This window comes from Podarcis liolepis (genome assembly GCF_965112155.1).
Source record: "Podarcis liolepis genome assembly, chromosome: 5".
Lineage (NCBI taxonomy): Eukaryota > Metazoa > Chordata > Lepidosauria > Squamata > Lacertidae > Podarcis > Podarcis liolepis.
In genome coordinates, this window is record NC_139556.1 from 92,782,703 (window position 1) to 92,800,808 (window position 18,106).

The 18,106-nt window shown below is 45.3% G+C and overlaps 1 protein-coding gene across 5 annotated transcripts in view; it reads right to left on the reverse strand.

The window, feature by feature from the left end:
- PEX5L (peroxisomal biogenesis factor 5 like) overlaps window positions 1–4,657 on the reverse strand; it is a 173,027-nt gene extending 168,370 nt beyond the window's left edge. For all 5 annotated transcript variants that reach the window (XM_083504177.1, XM_083504175.1, XM_083504174.1 and 2 more), the window contains exon 1: window positions 4,051–4,657. In XM_083504177.1, the coding sequence (XP_083360303.1) occupies window positions 4,051–4,071 (21 nt within the window). In that variant the 5' untranslated portion in view covers window positions 4,072–4,657. The remainder of the gene's footprint in view (window positions 1–4,050) is intronic.
- Window positions 4,658–18,106: the final 13,449 nt, after the last annotated feature.

Below are 18,106 nucleotides of genomic sequence, written 5' to 3' on the forward strand. Positions count from 1 at the left end.
AAGAAAGCCCCATGCCTCCCAGACAACCAGGGACTTAATCGGCGAAACGGCCGTAGGCAAAATGCCAATATGCACTGTAAGGCTCTGATTGTAAAATCTGGACCTGCGTTACTGCAGGTCCCTAATTAACCACAGTTTCTCAGTTTGTCTTAACCAGGAATCTATGACTACCAACTTCAGAGCAAGCCTGGATCTTAAACCGACTCCAACCTATGGCATAAGATCCTAGGTTGTCCCAAAGTTGGCTACCATGGTTTCCTAGTTCAGATGGCACAGGAAACTATGGTTAGTTAGAGATTCCTTGGTTAATCGAGGCATGCCACGAAGGGAGGAGTAAAAGGGCTGCATGCCAGGGTAAAAGGCTTTTGTATCTCATTTTATTAAGCTGAGATACAATTGCATAAATGCTCATAGTAAATGCCAAAACAGCTTCCCGCACACACCGCAATCAGTTGCTGCAACAACAAAACTTCTGGAGCAACTTCATAGCCCCACAGAAGTGTTTCACACCTGCCCCAACATGTGGATCACGGAAAATGTAAGAAATCCATGGTCAGCATTCCCAACACCTTCAGGAAGCTTAAAAGCAGCCGATGGGGAAAGGGGAGTAAGTTGACGCAGGACTGTGGAAAGAGAGTGTTTGATTCTATCCTTCCGTGCTGCTTTGCCAATCAAAATCCCTCCCGCCGAAAGCTGCTAATGCATCCACCAGCCTAACAAGGGATAGGGATGGGCCACAGTGGTGAAGTATCTGCTTTACATTCAGAAGGTCCCAGGCATCTCCAGCTATGGCTGAGAAAGAGCCCTGCCTGAAATCCTGAAGAGTCTATGGCCAGCCAGTGTAGACAACACTAAACTAGATGGACCAATAGTTTGATGCACTATTAAAGTTAAAGCAGCTTCCTGTGTACAGTATAACTATCTATCTATACCCCTCCCATCCCAGTGGGGCTAACAGCTGCTTTCAGGGGAGCAAGCCAACCCAAGCCAATGGCACACCACAGCACCTTTTAAGTTTTGGGGTTTTTTTTTAAATAACGCCAGGAGATCCAATTACAGATATCCAGCATCACATGCAATTTGACCCTAGAGCATCAGAGCAAACACAAAACAAAACTCAACTGCTCTTGTGGAACTTGTGAGCTGCCTTTCTCTCCAAAACCAGGACACTTTTTTTTAATGAAAGAGCCTAAGAGCTCCAAAAGGCAATGTAAGCCGATTTGATCTGGCTGGCTTCAACATGACCAGAAAGACAGGCTTAGAAAGCGGGCCATTGAACTGTAAGTTAAGCTCAGATGTATCAGGTTTTATACCCAAGGCATTCCAATTTATCTTACCCTGCTTGAAGTCTTCTACAACATCTCTGCCCTCCTTCACTCCTTTGCTGAACGGCTTTTGGAGCCAAACATTTAACCCTCAACTCCCAATCCTCCTTTGATTTGGACCCTCTTGTTCTGAAGGTCCACAACTAATTTTTCCTAACAGGAGACATAACTGTGAATTAAGTGAAAAGAGGAACTGGATAAACTTTTTAAAGAAAATCTGTAGCTTGCTAACAAAGCTTAGCAAATAATAACAACAGAGGAAGGCTTTACAGATTTGTTACTGTCAACATCACAGGTGGACATGATGGAAAAAGGTGGAAATGATGGGAAAAGAAACCTTCAAGCAAATATCACATTATAGATTAATTAGCTATGCCTATTTTCCCCCCCCCACTGTGTTAATCACAAAAAGGAGAAATTCTTTTTTTAAAAAAATGTACATATGTGGGTGGATGGGGAAACTGCTGTGGTTTTTAAGAAACATTTTACATTGGGTCAACCATAAGAAAGGAAAGTACTTAAAGCTGAGACTCTACGCATATTTGCTCGGAACAAAATTATTCAGAAATAATTTTCATTTTCAAATAAACGAGTCAAGGATCACTGCCTATAAGTCTACATAAATACCTAATATATAAAACTAAAGAGGACAAGTGGCCAGCAAACTTTTTCTAATCATTTAATTAGACATTTGTTCACTGAGCCTATTCTAGATACCAGACAAATGCCTATTTAGGAGTATATTTTATGACTTGAAACAGCTCATCATTACCAACTGTTTTTAGCCTGAACAATTTCCAAATCTGCACACCTAGATGCAAATCTCCTAAAGGAAAGCTTTAAGTGAGCTTTTCTTGATTAAACAAATGAGCACGTTACTATTAATTAACATAACGCCTCCTTTCTGCACTTATATGAAGTGTGCAGTTTCCAGTAGAATTCATACTATGCCAGTGCAAAGTTTGCAGATGCACAAAAGCTAGGCGCTGAACCCAATCTTTAAGTCCAGTTAAGTGAAAATACCTTTATTCCTGTTGAAATGAAGTTAACATAAATTAGTTTGTGACCTGATCCTGTGCACTGACTTTATTGCAAGTTATTCCATGTAACTCCATGATTTGAACTGCAGCCTTAAAACCACGAACTAACCCTTAACCCTTAGACTGTAACCCTTAGACTGTAGATCAGTCTAAAGAGGTACAGGTTGGTGAGTAACACAATTTCAGCAGTCAGGGCAATGTGCATTTCCCCTCATTTAAGGTATAGAATGAAATCAACATTTATTTGTGCTCTTTAATATTAAACTGTGCATGATTTTCTTGATCCAAGCCTTCCCTAGCTCTTAAATATTGCTGAGCTGCACAGTCTTTTTATATATATATATACTAATTACAGAGCCAATTCAGTGACCATGAAGAGTTCTTACAGCATCTAGTTCTATAAAGCAAGAAGTGCTGAGTCAGGATGCTCATTTAACTTTCATGTGTCACATTACATATGCACTCCTATGGTTGACATTGACGTGGGCAAAAGCCTGATCAACAAGCCCTGAAATCAGCCAGAAGTACCGAAAATAAGGGGAAAGGCAGGGATTTTCCCTCTCTGCTCTCTGTCCTTATCCTTCCTATTCACGCATGTTAAGATATGGATCTGGAGACATACTAGAGGTGATTTTAAAAGTGGGTTGTTGCTGATGTTTTCTTTTGGCAGAGGGAGTTGAGCAAGGGAGGGAGGTTAACCAAGAAATTAGATTTGGTTGCATATAAGGAAAAAAGGCTCCAAGCAATGGGCTCAATATTTCAGCACTCCCTCCACAATAAGACCTGTTTTCTTTAAGGGGAAAGGACCACGTGAAGAAGGAAGAGAGGGAGTCAAGGTTAAAGCCACCATCCCTAGCGTACCAAGGGAAAACAGCATCCTCCGCTTTCAGGGCTATATACATGGATCGATAGCAGTCGGAGGCTGCGATTCTATCTAGAGATGCTGGAAGACGTGCGTTTGAAATTCCAACCTTTGCAAAAGCATTGTGCTTCTCTCTCCGTCGCCCCCCCCCCGCCCGCCCCCAAATTCATTCATTCACTCTTTTTGCTGGGCCAGATCAGGCGCCGCCCGTTTAACGTGGAGAGGAGGCGGAAGAGGAAGAGGAGCTCGGCGGTGTGCGTGAGAGAGACAAAACAAGCACACCCCAAACAGCGGCCGGGGAACCAGATGCGCTTCTGAGGGCGCAGAACCTCCGTCCACAAAGGGGCAGAGGGAAAGAGGATGCACAGGGGCCGGAGTTTGCGCGCGAGGTTTTGCAAAGCCAAGCCCACCACCACACAAAAAAAGTAAAGAGGGAGAGCGCCTCTTATTGTTTGCCCTTCAGCTGACATACATGCAAGGATGCCTTGAAAGCAGGCGCTGGAAAGGAGAGGTAGTGGGGGGGGGGCGTTGTCGGATTTCCACTAGCTGTTTTCCTAGACGGTTTTGTCTTCCCGGGAAGGGCTGACCTGGTGCGTAAAGGTCACCGGTCCAACCGGCGTCCAGGGCAAGACCCCGAAGTTAGTTGCAAAGTTCACCTGCTGCAACCTCTAGCCACCGGCCTCCTTTTCCTGAAGTGAGGCAGGAGCCCGGTCCACCTGTTGCGCGAGGCGCAGGCGATGCGTCCCCCTGCCCACCCCAAACCACCCCAGAGAAACTTAACCGAAACCTTTTGCAAAGCTCGCTTCTTGCTGCCTCCTCTTACCTGCATGTGTCCCTGGTACATTCTGCTTTGCCTGCTTCAAGATCCACCCCCCGAGGCCGACAGGTTGTGGGACTGGGGGAGGAGGGGGTCGTCTTCCCCGACTAGGCAACTGCAAGCAGGTGCAAGGTGAGAGCGGAGCTCTGGAGGAAGCGGGAGTCTCGGGCGCCTGCAAGGGCTGAGTTAGGTGCCCGGCAAGCTCGCCGCGTCTGTTGCTCGCCGGTGACCTCCGCCGCCTCCTCCTTCCCCTTCAAGGCGGCTTGCCGGGGATTTCTCGCGCGCAGTGTGCCAACGGGCAAAGGGAGCTGTCCTTCTCCCCCGGGGTGCTGGAAGAGGAAGCAGGCAGCCAGGCAAAGAGAGGAGGGGATGCAGGAGGGCTCTGTTGCTGCTGCTGGTGCTGTGACTGTTCTTATTTTTGCAAGGCAAAACCCGGGGAGGACTGCAAGCAAACTCTGGCCGCCTCCGCTGCCTTTATAACTCTGCTGGTCTCTTTTTTCAGGCGAACTCTTTTGGGCTTCCTGCTTGGCTCCTTCATTTCGCTTCCTCTCCAAAAGCGACCCCTCCTCCTCCTCCCTCCTCTTGCTGCTGCTGCTGCTGCTGCTGGACGGAGAAGGAGCCTCCCCCTCCTCCCTCCTTCCCTCCCTCCTTCCTTCCTTCCCTCCCTCCCTCTGCAAAGAGCGGAGCGCGCGCCATCCGGGGATCGTTCGAAATACCAGCGCGCGCTCGGCCACTGCCTGACTGCATAGCCTGCAAGGTGCAGCGGGCATTGCCGTTTAGGCAAGCCTTGTTTCCTTCTCTGTCTCTCCCTCTGTTGTTTGTTCCAGCCCGCAGGATCCCTCTTCCGGGCTTAAGCCAAGCTGACTGAGTCTGGCTGCTTCCACTGCTCTTCATATATAATATTACTAAGAATAAACCTGTTTCTACGGGAGTGCAAAAGTGACATTGGGAGCCCACGCGCTCCTAGCTCTTCGGCTCTGGGTGCTTGCAGAGGGCACGCCGGAGGCCCCAAACGCCTCTTGTATGGAGTAGCCAATGCAGATCCGTAGGCCTCCTTTTGTTGACAAACGCAGGACTGACCTAATCTGAGCTTGTGCAGAGTTCCTGGCCTTCCCCGAGAAATCTTGAAAGAACTTTAAGGCAAAGTGCAAAATAGCTTTCCTAGGTGAAAGGGAGGGTTTTCCAGTTTGCACCTTTCAAGAGGCTATAATTCTGGTCGGGCCAGGAAAATTCTTCTGAGGGCATTGCTGCAACCAAAGGACATGACCAAACAGCTCTAATTAAGGGCATCATTTGCGATGTTGGTCCTTGCACTATACTGTATATATGACTGACCAGAATCAGTGCAAACCCCAACAGCTGGCTTTTCCTGAAACTCCTCTGTGCTTCCTCCATACATAGTCACCCCAACACTGTTGGGTTGAGCCAAGTGTTGTAATAGGGCAGGAAACCATTATCACAATTCAAGCCTAAACAGACAGAATCAAATTTATGGATAGTTATCATTCAGCAGCGCTGGGTGGAGTTTCCTTTTACAAACTTCTTGGAGAAGGGCGACATTGAGGTCAGCAGTAGAAAGTCCCGGGGGAGTTTGTGTTCCTTTTGTGGTTTTGGAATGTTGCCATTTCTGATGTCAAATCAGTGCCTGATTCTGTACTGCTTTTAATGTTGGGTTTTTTTTAAAAAAAAAAATGCTGTGCACTGCTTTGATATATTGTGAGAGGGCAGTATAAAAATAATTAAATAAATAGATAAAAACAAATATTCCTTTGCAAGGAGACCGACCTGTGGCCTGCAAAAACCTGTAGAAAGCAGTAGGGTATAGCATATATCACATTGGAAGATGTGTAGATGAACAAGCCCTTGATATTGTGGCTGAAGCTATTAGGGATGATGGGAACTGTAGTTTGAAAATAGCTGGAGGCCCAAGTTTGGGAAACACTGAGCTAATGCATTGCCCTCAAGCTTTCAATCATAAAGGCTAGAAACCTGCTTTAAAAAATAATAATTGAAACGGATTCTCACAAAGCTGGGATCTGTGACAAATTTCCCTTTCTTCACTTCTCTCTCCCTCCCCCCCCCTTCTGCTGCCACAACTTTCTGTGAAATGGCATACAGAGCTCTGAGCTTAGATATCACCAAAGCCTTTCAAAAGAAGTGTCACTCTACATAGTCTGCCGTCTTTTAATTGCAGTTTCTGAAATGTTTGTATTAGCTAAACTTCCAATTTTTTTTTAAAAAAAGGTGTGTTGCAAACTGGCAAGTGTAGCATTGGGATGGATGGGGAGGTGGAGAACATGAGTCAGCGTTTGGCAGCTGGCCATTTTAGATTCCTATACCCCAAATTAGATTCGCATATGCAAAGAAAAATGAGCAATCTCTGGTCTGGTTTCTCTGTGAAAGAAATAAATGCACGAACATTCAATAGCACTGCAGAGTTGCTAGCTCAGCAGCCACTGGACCTACCAAAGAAGTCATCAAACTGGATTGCATTCGTGGACAAATAATTCTCAGTAAACCAGTTACTAAGAATGGTGGATGCACCCACTTCTGCGCATACACACACATACAGAGAGAGAGAGAGGGCAGTGGGGAATACAATGCTGGAATTGTTGGTATGTGTACCTCACCCATATGGTCTGCGCAAGCTATAAAATAAGGTGGCGAAATCTTAAGAAAGGACAGTGGACTCAGTGGCGTAGCGTGGGTTGTCAGCACCCGGGGCAAGGCAAGTAATTTGCGCCCTCTAACCCATGGATTTGCGCCCCCTAACCCGTGGATTTGCGCCCCCTAACCCTAACCCCCAGATGTTGCGCCCGGTGCGGCCGGGCCCCCCTGCACCCCCCACGCTACGCCACTGAGTGGACTGCACTACCTCATGTAAACAAAATAATGGAAGCTCCTCACAAGGAGAAGACCAGCAAATTGGAAAGACAGGTCCTAGCCCAGTCTACCCCTGTTGTTTTAGCTTTCTGCTTGTGGTGAGTTTTGAGGATTGTGTCTGCTTGACTTGGTTTTAAAGAAGGGAACAATGCAAAAAATATGATACCCCTTTGTACTTTGCAGTAGCACATTCCATGATGCTACCTCAGGCTTGTACCATCTCATTCCCAAAGAGCAACATTATGCTGACTGAGGTAGAATGCTGGAATATACCACTTCAGTTGTGTGGGCTGGGTGTGTGTCTGTCCTATTTTCTATCACTTTAAAAAACATCCCACCCTACCTGGAGTAAACTAACATATCAGGGAAACAATTCCTACTCAGATATTCTGTACCCACGGGAACTAAACATATAGTGCAGAAATATGGGACGATGTACCTACCCCTGATGATGCGAGTGTTGGTCACAGTCCCCAGCTATCCCATAAGTGACTCAATCTGAAGGGTTGTCTAACACAACAATCCTGATTGGTCAGAATGAGGAACATAGGAAGAGCCAATCCAGTCTAGCATTCAAATATTCAAATGTTCAAATATATAAAAGGATGTCACACAGAGGAGGGAGAAAGGTTGTTTTCTGCTGCTCCAGAGAAGCGGACACGGAGCAATGGATCCAAACTACAAGAAAGAAGATTCCACCTAAACATTAGGAAGAACTTCCTGACAGTAAGAGCTGTTCGACAGTGGAATTTGCTGCCAAGGAGTGTGGTGGAGTCTCCTACTTTGGAGGTCTTTAAGCAGAGGCTTGACAACCATATGTCAGGAGTGCTCTGATGGTGTTTCCTGCTTGGCAGGGGGTTGGACTCGATGGCCCTTGTGGTCTCTTCCAACTCTGTGATTCTATGATTCCATTCTCACTGTGACCAACTAGATGCCTCTGGGGAGCCCATAAGCCAGTGGTTCCCAACCTTTTTTGGGCCATGCCCCACCTAAGCATTTCTAAAATCCTGATGCCTGCCCCCCATGACATATAATTCTTATTATTCAAAAAGTCAACTCCTGTTCACATGGAGGAAGCCTTAAAGGCCATTAACTGTTAACAATTCATTCTCGAATTGCCCCCCCTTAAAAATCAAATTGCTCCCCCCCCCTGTGGGGCACGTGTCCCATGTTGGGAACCATGGCCATAAGCTGAACAAGAGCACAAGAACCTTTTTCCTGCTCTGTGGTTTCCAGCAACTGGCATTCAGAGGCCTGCTACCTCCAACAGTGGAGGTAAACCACTAGACAACATAACTAAAGTGGTACCTCAGGTTAAGAACTTAATTCGTTCTGGAGGTCCGTTCTTAACCTGAAGCACCACTTTAGCTAATGGGGCCTCCTGCTGCCGCTGCGCCGCCTCCGCCACATGATTTCTGTTCTCATCCTGAGGTAAAGTTCTTAACCCGAGGTACTATTTCTGGGTTAGCGGAGTCTGTAACCTGAAGCGTCTGTAACCCGAGGTACCACTGTAGTGGTCACAGATAGCCTTCTCCTACATGAATTCCTCTACTCTTCTAAAGTTATTCCAGGTTTTAATCATGTGATATGTGAGGAATTGCTTTCTTTTGTCTGTCCTCAATCTTCCTGTGGGAATGTTGTGGCAGGAGAGGATATATTATTTATTAATATCCTTCCTAACTTGCACCAGCAAGCTCCTTTACTTAGCAGAGTGCATTCCCACATTACACGGCAGAAAACTGGTATAATAATAATAATAATAATAATAATAATAATAATAATAATAATAATAATATTTTATTTATACCCCGCCCATCTGGCTGGGCTTCCCCAGCTACTCTGGGCGGCTTCCAAAAGAATATTAAAATACTATGATACATCAAACATTAAAAGCTTCCCTAAACAGGGCTGCCTTCAGATGTCTTCTAAAAGTCTGGTAGTTGTTGTTCTCTTTGACATCTGGTGGGAGGGCGTTGCAAACTCGTGTGAGTTTCTTAAGACAATAAGCAATTCGATCTGGCTTGTCCAGATTGAAATGTGTTCTAGTATTTTCCTGGTAAGACTCCTTGAATCCCTCCTAAAAGAATAAAGACACCACAGTCTAATTCATAAGCAATAAAAAGAAAGTTTACTCACGATCAGGCAGAGCACAGTGTGATCCCTGAAGGCAGGCTTTTGGCTTAAAGTTACAAACATATACAAACAGGTTTACCCCATAAGGGAGATGACCTGGGCTGGCAGCCAGTGGTTCAGTCCAGGAAGTTCGCAGGACGAAAGGAAGATGGAAGAAGAGAGAGAGTGTCAGCATGCCTTAGCCTTTTACCAGGTCTGGAAAGGTCATGCCCACCCACTAGTCACATGCAAGGAAGGATGCTCCAGCCAGGTGTAACAGGAGGTTTGACTGGCTGGACCAACAGCGCCCTGCATGTCCACTCTAGGAAAACAAGGAATGTTGTATTTGACTGCTCCCATTGGATTACATTCCAAACTTCCAACATTCAGGTTCACTGGATGACGCTGAGTTCTAGAGAGAGGGAGAAAAGCATTTCTCTATCTATATCCTCCTCACCTTGCACAATTTTATAAAGCTGTATCATGCCCCCTCTTACTCTGTCCCAGTGGAGGAAAACCCATGCATGCTGATACAGCTCTTTTCAGACAGAGACAGTCGTGCATTAGTTGGGGATGTCTTCAGCATATGTGGTGGCATCAAGGCAGGGTCAGGCCTTCTCCTTGGTGTTGCTTGACATGTAACCCTTAAACAGGAATCTGTTGAATTTAATATTTCATTATAACAGCAGTGGCTACACACCTGTATGCTCCTGTTTTTGAGGTTTATTTCCTAATCCTTGTCATGTGTCCTTGGAAGCAGGTCCAATGGATTTTAGTGTGGCTTCTTTCCAAGTAACCATGCTTGTGGTAACAGCATTAGAATTTTAACACATAAAGATCACATCTTCCCCAAAGAAGCCTACAGTGTATCCCTTGAAGAACTGCAATTCCCAGCACCCTTAACAAACCACAGTTCCCAAGATTCTTTGGGGGAAGACATGAGCTTTAAAAGTATGGCCAGAGCCATCTTTCCCATACAGCTTATTGGTGCATTGCACCAGGGTGCCGGCCTCTCAGGGGCTCCCCAGCGAGTGGGGGAGCTGCGCGGCTTTGCCGGCGGCCTCCCCTTTCCCTGCACACCTGCCAGCTGTGCCCCGTCAACCATATGGCTGGCGGTTGTGCAGCTTGCCTCCCAATCCTCCGCGTATGGCATGAGTATGGCATGGATGTTACTTACCTCCGGCTTTCTATAGAATTTCCACTGCCTGCAATGTTGTTGCTTTTTCTCAATAGTCATGTGCACATATATCTCTCCACTGACAGAAACATTCTGTGCATCTGCTGGCGTGCGCTTTAGCCCATGAAAGTTTAGGCTATGATAAATCTATTGGGCTACGATCCTAACTACACATACTAGAGAGAAAGGATCCCTGAGTCCATTCAGTGAACTAATAATAATAAACTAATAATAAACAGGCTTAGGATTGCATTATAAGTCTTTAAACTGTCCATACTCTCTTTGTTGTCTGAAAATTTTAAGAGTTGTTCCCAAGGGCAGAACTAGATGTGATGCCAAAAGAGGACTTGTTGCCAGAATTTATATAGAAATTCAATTAATTAACTGACTTTGTATAACAAAAAGCTCATAATGGGAATTCTCTAGGAGGCCCACAAAGCAAAAAAACCAACCTGTATTTTTTAAAAATTGGAATTTTTGATTTACATTGTTGTAATTTTGCTTGACCAGCTTGTGACAGATTTGTTGTGTTGTTTATTAGCCCTGTATATACGAATATGTATTTTCTGTGTATTTCAGTATTTTTTTCTTCTCGGTTTTATTACCATATTTTTCGCCCTATAGGACGCACTTTTTCCCCTCCAAAAATGAAGGGGAAATCTGGGTGCGTCCTATGGGGCGAATGCAGGCTTTTGCTGAAGCTTGGAGAGCGAGAGGGGTCGGTGCGCACCGACCCCTCTCGCTCTCCAGGCTTCAGGAACACATCCGCAGCCTAGGCAGCCCTACGGGAGGTCCGGCAGGGATGTCTAGGCTGCGGATAGCAGCCTGCCGCCCGGCGGGTGGGGCGCCCTGAAGCAGAGCGCCCCCGCGCCGGGCAGACATCCGCAGCGTGGGGAGCCTTGCAGGAGTTCCCAGCAAGGCTCCCCACGCTGCGGATAGCAGCCTGCCGCCTAGTGCGAGGGGCGCCCTGAAGCAGAGCGCCCCCCGCGCCGGGCAGACATCCGCAGCGTGGGGAGCCTTGCAGGAGTTCCCTGCAAGGCTCCCAACGCTGCGGATAGCAGCCTGCCGCCCAGCGCGAGGGGCGCCCTGAAGCAGAGCGCCCCCTGCGCCAGGCAGACATCCACAGCGTGGGGAGCCTTGCAGGAGTTCCCCGCAAGCCTCCCCACGCTGCGGATAGCAGCCTGCCGCCCCGCAGGGGGGGCGCCCTGAAGCGCTGGGCGAGCACCCCTCGCGCGGGGCAGACATCGGCCAGCCCCACAAGCTGGGGAACAGCAGGGAGGCGCAGCGCCGCCATCCCACTGTTCCTCGACCTGGTTCTGTTTCCCCGACCTGCTTTTGGGGGGGAAATAAAGGGAAAAATTTTTTCCTTTATTTCCCCCCCAAAAAACTAGGTGCGTCCTATGGGACGGAGCGTCCTATGGGACGAAAAATACGGTACTTTGCTCCCCGCTCTGGTATTGAAAACATTCAATAAAGAGCGTGCTATAAATCCTGTAAACAAGCAAACAAATATGCAGTAAAATGTAGGGTATTCTGTTAAAGAAATCCGGCGGTCATGGATCCTGTCCGATGCCCTGTCTAGGGCTAGGGCCATGGCACGACCCCCAGTGACATCAGGGGAAGCTTCCAGTTGTATTTGCATCAACAAGCTCCTCCCACTGTTTTTTAACCTTCAAAAGACTCCCCGCTGCACAGGTGGGGTCATGTATACATTGTTTTATCCAATGCCTAAGCCAATACCACTCACATGCTGTAACCAATAAAAGTTGTGGCCTTTTTCAGTCCATTAACCTGAAATTCTTGTGTCCTTGTCTCTTATTTACCACCACGAGGGTTCGGTCCCTCAACTCACAAATCAAACTACAGGCAGCACAGGGCAGGAGAGCCAGAGAGTGTACACTTGACAAAGGCTCCTGCCTTGCTCCTGTCCAGGTGTGCCACAAACTCTCACTTCCTGTGCTACCTGTGGCACCCATACATCACTTCCTTCACATTTCTCTCCTTTGGAACATGTAGGAAATTAGAAGAAGAAGAAGAAGAAGAAGAAGAAGAAGAAGAAGAAGAGGAGGAGGAGGAGGAGGAGGAGGAGGAGGAGTTTGGATTTGATATCCCGCTTTATCACTACCCGAAGGAGTCTCAAAGCGGCTAACATTCTCCTTTCCCTTCCTCCCCCACAACAAACACTCTGTGAGGTGAGTGAGGCTGAGAGACTTCAGAGCAGTGTGACTGTTCCAAGGTCACCCAGCAGCTGCATGTGGAGGAGCAGGGAAACGAACCCGGTTCACCAGATTACGAGTCTATCGCTCTTAACCACTACACCACACTGGCTCTTAGAGTGCTGCCTTATACTGAATAAGTTCCCATTAGTCCATCTAACTCAGTACTGTCTGACAGCGGATCTCCGGGGTTTCAGAAAAGAATCCCTACCCTGGAGATCCCAGGCATTGCAGCTGGGACCTCTTGCTTGAAAGGCTGCTGAGCTACATGCCCTTTCCTTCTGAAAGATAGATCTGCCTGTTTCCCACATGCTGGTGCCCTTAATGCCACCCTACATCCATCACCCTGTCTCACCTGGCCTTATGGCACATCCTCCTCCACGTGAGCTGTTCTGTAAATATGTATTTATACAAAGGGGAAAGGAAGCATCTGCACACTTTGTTCCTTCACTCACTGCCATATCTCTTTGCAAATTTGCCTTTCTTCATGAATGTCAAGATCTTTTCTTTCTCCATCTGTCCCTGGTTTGAAATGAATACATATTTTATTCTTCATCTGCAAAGCATTATAGATGGATGGGTGGATGGATGGAAAGATATTTAAATACATAATTCATAGTGGGGTGGGAAGCATTAGAGTTATGCAACCTTGTTGTTCAACAATAAAGTCTAGGTTGGGGTTTTGTTTTGGTTTTGGTTTTTTGAGTAGAGGGTTGAAGGATCTTCACCCTCCGTCGTGATATTTTGATCCTGCTCCTGATTCAAATGCAAACAACTCTTTCATCTCCAAGGATGTTGCTGCACTTGTCAAAGGCTCTATTTCAAGACTGTACTTGAAAGTCTCATTTGCTGCTGTTTGCTCCTGGTATGGCAGCACCGCTAGTTGAGGCACAGATGTCGTTGGCTTTTCAGTTTTATTAAGGAAGAAAATCACATGGAGGGCAATAACAAATCAGGAATGGAAAACGTTGGGTCCTCTTTTGAAAAGAGAGAGGCCATATTTAATTAACCTGGGAGATAGGCATGGAAGAAACAAAATAGCCTTTGGGGTAGTTCTCCCCTTCCCCCAAACTGAATGGCTTTTCAAATCCGCAGGATATTTTCTTGATGCTACGGTGCTGGTGACTGGTGTTCATTGAGGATGGTAGGGTGGAAGGCAGGGAGGCCAACACTGTTGGGAAACTGTGTGTGTGCAGCTACTCACACAGAGTCAATTAAGGTTTGGCAGACAGCCAGAAGGCAATCTGAAGGAGTAAGTCTGCCTGGAGATAACAGAGACATGGAGATCGCTCCCTCATTGGTCAAGCTCTCTCAAGGGAGTGATAATTAATGGTCTACTAACTGGTACAGTGGTGCCCCGCAAGACGAATGCCTCGCAAGACAAAAAACTCGCTAGACGAAAGGGTTTTCTGTTTTTGCATTGCTTTGCTAGACGAATTTCCCTATGGGCTTGCTTCGCAAGACAAAAACGTCTTGCGCTTTTTTTTAAAAGCCGCTTGAAGAGGCGCAGTTGCGACGGACCGTGCTTCGCAAGACGAAAAACATCGCAAGATGAAAAGACTCGCGGAACGAATTCTTTTCATCTTGCGAGGCACCACTGTAGTTCAGAGTTCAGAGTTCGTGAGTTCAGAGTTCTGTGTAGGAGTTGTGAGTCGTGTCAGAGAGAGCTAGCAAAAGATTCGTGTTCTGTTCCTGTAAATAGTCCACTGTATATAATAAACACCTAACTACAAGTTCCTGGTTCCTGCTTCATCTATCCTGTCTGCAGCCAAGTTGCCAATTGCTTCTGTGGATTCTCCGTGTACTCTGCTAGGTCTGGCTAAGGTCCTGCAGCTTGTCAGAAAATTGCGAAACACCAAATAGGTTTTGCCAATAAACGCTAGATAGAGCCAGAGGCAGAAGCAACGAATTCTCATTTTGTCCCCATCATCCTCCCTGCTAAGTTCTACAAGGGCAACACTGAGTGTAAGGAGGAGGGAGCTGAAAGTTATGACCCCCTCTTGAATTGGTTGGAATTAAGGAGATAGGCAGGTGGAAGCCAGCTTGGGGCAACTGAAGTATGGGGGGCAGTGTCCCCTCCACTGTTCTACGGAGTGCTACACTCAAGCACAGACCCAAAGCCCATTTGGCCGTTCATCCTGTTTTCAACACTGGCCACCCAAATGCTTCTGGGCAGTACACAAGCCAGGACATGAGTGCAACAGCATTCTCCCAATCCTGTTCCCCAGTAATTGGTATTCAGAAGGTTTGGGTGAGAAATTTGACTCAGTTCACCTTTGAAGGTGAACTCACCTAATTCTCAGTAAGCGGGCCAAAACACAGACAGCCTTCCAAGTTCTCTGAATTTTGCAGTGCGGTTCTCCAGCCAAGCAATGTGTACAGAAAACACACACTTTCAGATAAAACATGCAGATGTTACTGAAAATAACATACAGAAGGGGAAAAAAACCATATTATATGGTAGGAATTGCTTTGCAAAAATGAACCTAGCAGGAGAAATTCATACTAAAGTGCTGAGGAATTTTCAGGAGGATCATTTTTTTAAAAAGAAATAGTAAAGTGATCTAGAAATGTGGAGAACTGAATGGAAAAACTGAGAGAAACTAGAAGAAGAAGAAGAAGAAGAAGAAGAAGAAGAAGAAGAAGAAGAAGAAGAAGAAGAGGAGGAGGAGGAGGAGGAGGAGGAGGAGGAGGAGGAGGAGGAGGAGGAGTTTGGATTTGATATCCCGCTTTATCATTACCCTAAGGAGTCTCAAAGCGGCTAACAATCTCCTTTCCCTTCCTCCCCCACAACAAACACTCTGTGAGGTGAGTGGGGCTGAGAGACTTCAAAGAAGTGTGACTAGCCCAAGGTCACCCAGCAGCTGCATGTGGAGGAGCAGGGAAGCGAACCCAGTTCACCAGATTACGAGTCTATCGCTCTTAACCACTACACCATGCTGGCTCTCCACAGATGTGCCCATCCCTACTTCATGGCATGCTCCTTCTGGTCCTGGAGAAACAATTGTGACCTTCGCCATCATGACTAGTTGCCATTTGGTAATGAATCTGTCTAATCCGCCTTTCAAGCTGTCCAAGTCGCCACATTTTGCTGTAGCAAATTCCAGAGTTTTCACAATGTGCTGTGTGAAGAAGTGCTTCTTTTGTCTTAAATCTCCAATCATTCTGCTTCATTTGAGGATCGCTACCTCTAGCTATATTAAGAAGAAGAAAAAAGACAGTGTGTTCAGGCTGGTAGCCTAAAACATTTTAATCCCACCTTTCCACAAGCACTCAAGGAAGCTCTCAGAATTAATTAGAACATGTACAAAACACAGGAAGATTTGAAGCCCATCAAAAAAAACCTTCAAAAGTGGGCAGGAGGAAGTAAACATGAAGTATTATTGATTTGTTGTGCAGTGGTTGACAGTGACTAAGGCTGTGTATTTTAAATTAACGAACCTTCCAGCCATTAATAGCCATTAGTTTTGCTGGAGAAGTCATGGAAGTGGTTAAGACACAACCCTTAGATCCTTATTCAGGAATAGACTGCTGCATTTGGTAAGAATTATTCATATGCTTATAAAATTGAAGGGGTTCAGTAAGTGCCTCTTCTGGACAGTAAGACTTTTCTGAATCTAAGCCTTAATTAACGTTATGGTATTTTTAGTTCCAGATTGATGGCCTTCCTTATCCCTCAGCACTCTTAACGTGACATCATTTCCTTTATCCACAATTACTAATTATTCCCACTTTATAAATAAGTAATTGAGACTGAGATTGTCTGGTTTTTCAAGGATTCTGATGCAGATCAAAGCTCACTATTACATCTACTTACCATCTTGTAGTTTTAGACCATGTTATAAAGGCTAACACCAGGATTTAAATTTTTTTAGTTAACCCTGAAAAGGCCTGAACGAGAAAGAAACTATGAATATTACTAGGGTAAGGGTAGGCAGTTGGATAATTATTTTGTTTAAAGGTGGGCTCCTTTAATCACATACTGGTGCAATGAAATACAGGAGAATGCTGAGCCACAAATATTGTTGGGATTATTATATTATTATTTTTTAAATAAAATTTATTGAACAATTTATAAAGGTACAGAATAAAGAAAAAAAGAAACATTTAACAGAATAACAAATAAAGAAAAAAAAAGAACAAAGAATACCAACAAACAAAACAGAAAAAAGATTAGGATTTTCATATCCTATACTTCATCACTAATTTCTTGACCTCCTCACACCTCCCTTTTTGTATTCCAATTCAGATATTTAATTCAGCAAATCCTTACCCTCTATCCTTAACTTTACTCAAGATCTTAACCTATATTAAAAATACATTTTCCCTCATTATCAATCTATATTAACATATTCTTATTAATCTTTTTACCAACACCGCTTATTTTCCATCCAACGTCCATTTAACATTCATAAATTTTACAGTATTTCTGTAGGTATTCTTTAAACTTTTTCCAATCTTCTTCCACCGACTCTTCTCCCTGGTCTCGGATTCTGCCAGTCATCTCGGCCATTTCCATGTAGTCAATCACCTTCATCTGCCATTCTTCCAGAGTGGGTAAGTCTTGTGTCTTCCTGGGATTATTATAATTACACTATGTCCAAGGAAACTAGCGCTAATACACCCAGGAACCTCACCAAAATGCTGGAGAGGGTGCACCTCCACAGGCACATACCTCCACATGTGGTGGGAGTGTCCCAAAATCCAACTATTCTGGACGACAGCCATACAAGAAATATGTACAATAACTAAGCAAGTAATAGACATCACCCCAGAATTGGCCCTACTAAACATCTTCCAAGACAACAATGCCCATTTACACCACAAAGAACTCATAACCCACCTGCTCTCAGCAGCCAGAAACACCATAACCAGACACTGGAGAGACCTGTCAGGAGCAAGCATGGACCAATGGTACCAAATAGTATGGGAAACAGCCCTACTAGAAAAATTAACTAATAAACTGAAACTGACACGGGGACAAACAGAAGAAGACGCCTTTTGGCTCTTCTTTATGGCTCCCCTTTATCACATACACAGCCCAACAAGACAGTGACAATAATCCACCAACAGCATACAAATCAATATGGCTAACTTGATCCAAAACACCCACCTACCCCACTGACACACAAAAACAAAGATCACCACAGCCAATCACAAACAATCACACCCTAGGCCAACCCCAACCTCTCTCACCACCAAAGGAACACAAGTGAACAACACAAACAACGCTGACACCAAACTCTACACACATTAAACATAATAGAAACACCGCCACCCGACCCCACCCCCATCCATCTTCCCTCTCTCCACCCCCCCTTTTCTTCTCTCTTTCTTTTTTCTTCTCCCCCTAATGCCTCAACAAATGAAATGGATTTGTAAAAATGTTACATGAAAAAAACAAACCAAAAACGAGGCACTACACTTCTGTAAAACAAGAAAATCCTTAATAAAATATTTTTTTAAAAAAATAATAATTACACTATGTGTTTTCATTTATCTATTTCTCGCCTCCTTTCCTCTCTCTTCTCTCGCCTCTTCAAATAGGTTGAGCATTTTGGGTAAGTTTATTTCTTCTTGTGAATATTCATAGTTGCGGGTTTTTATTTTTCTGAAGATAAATCATTATGATTTTTTTAAAAGTCTAAAGCATTTGTAGCCAGGGCCAGCCCAC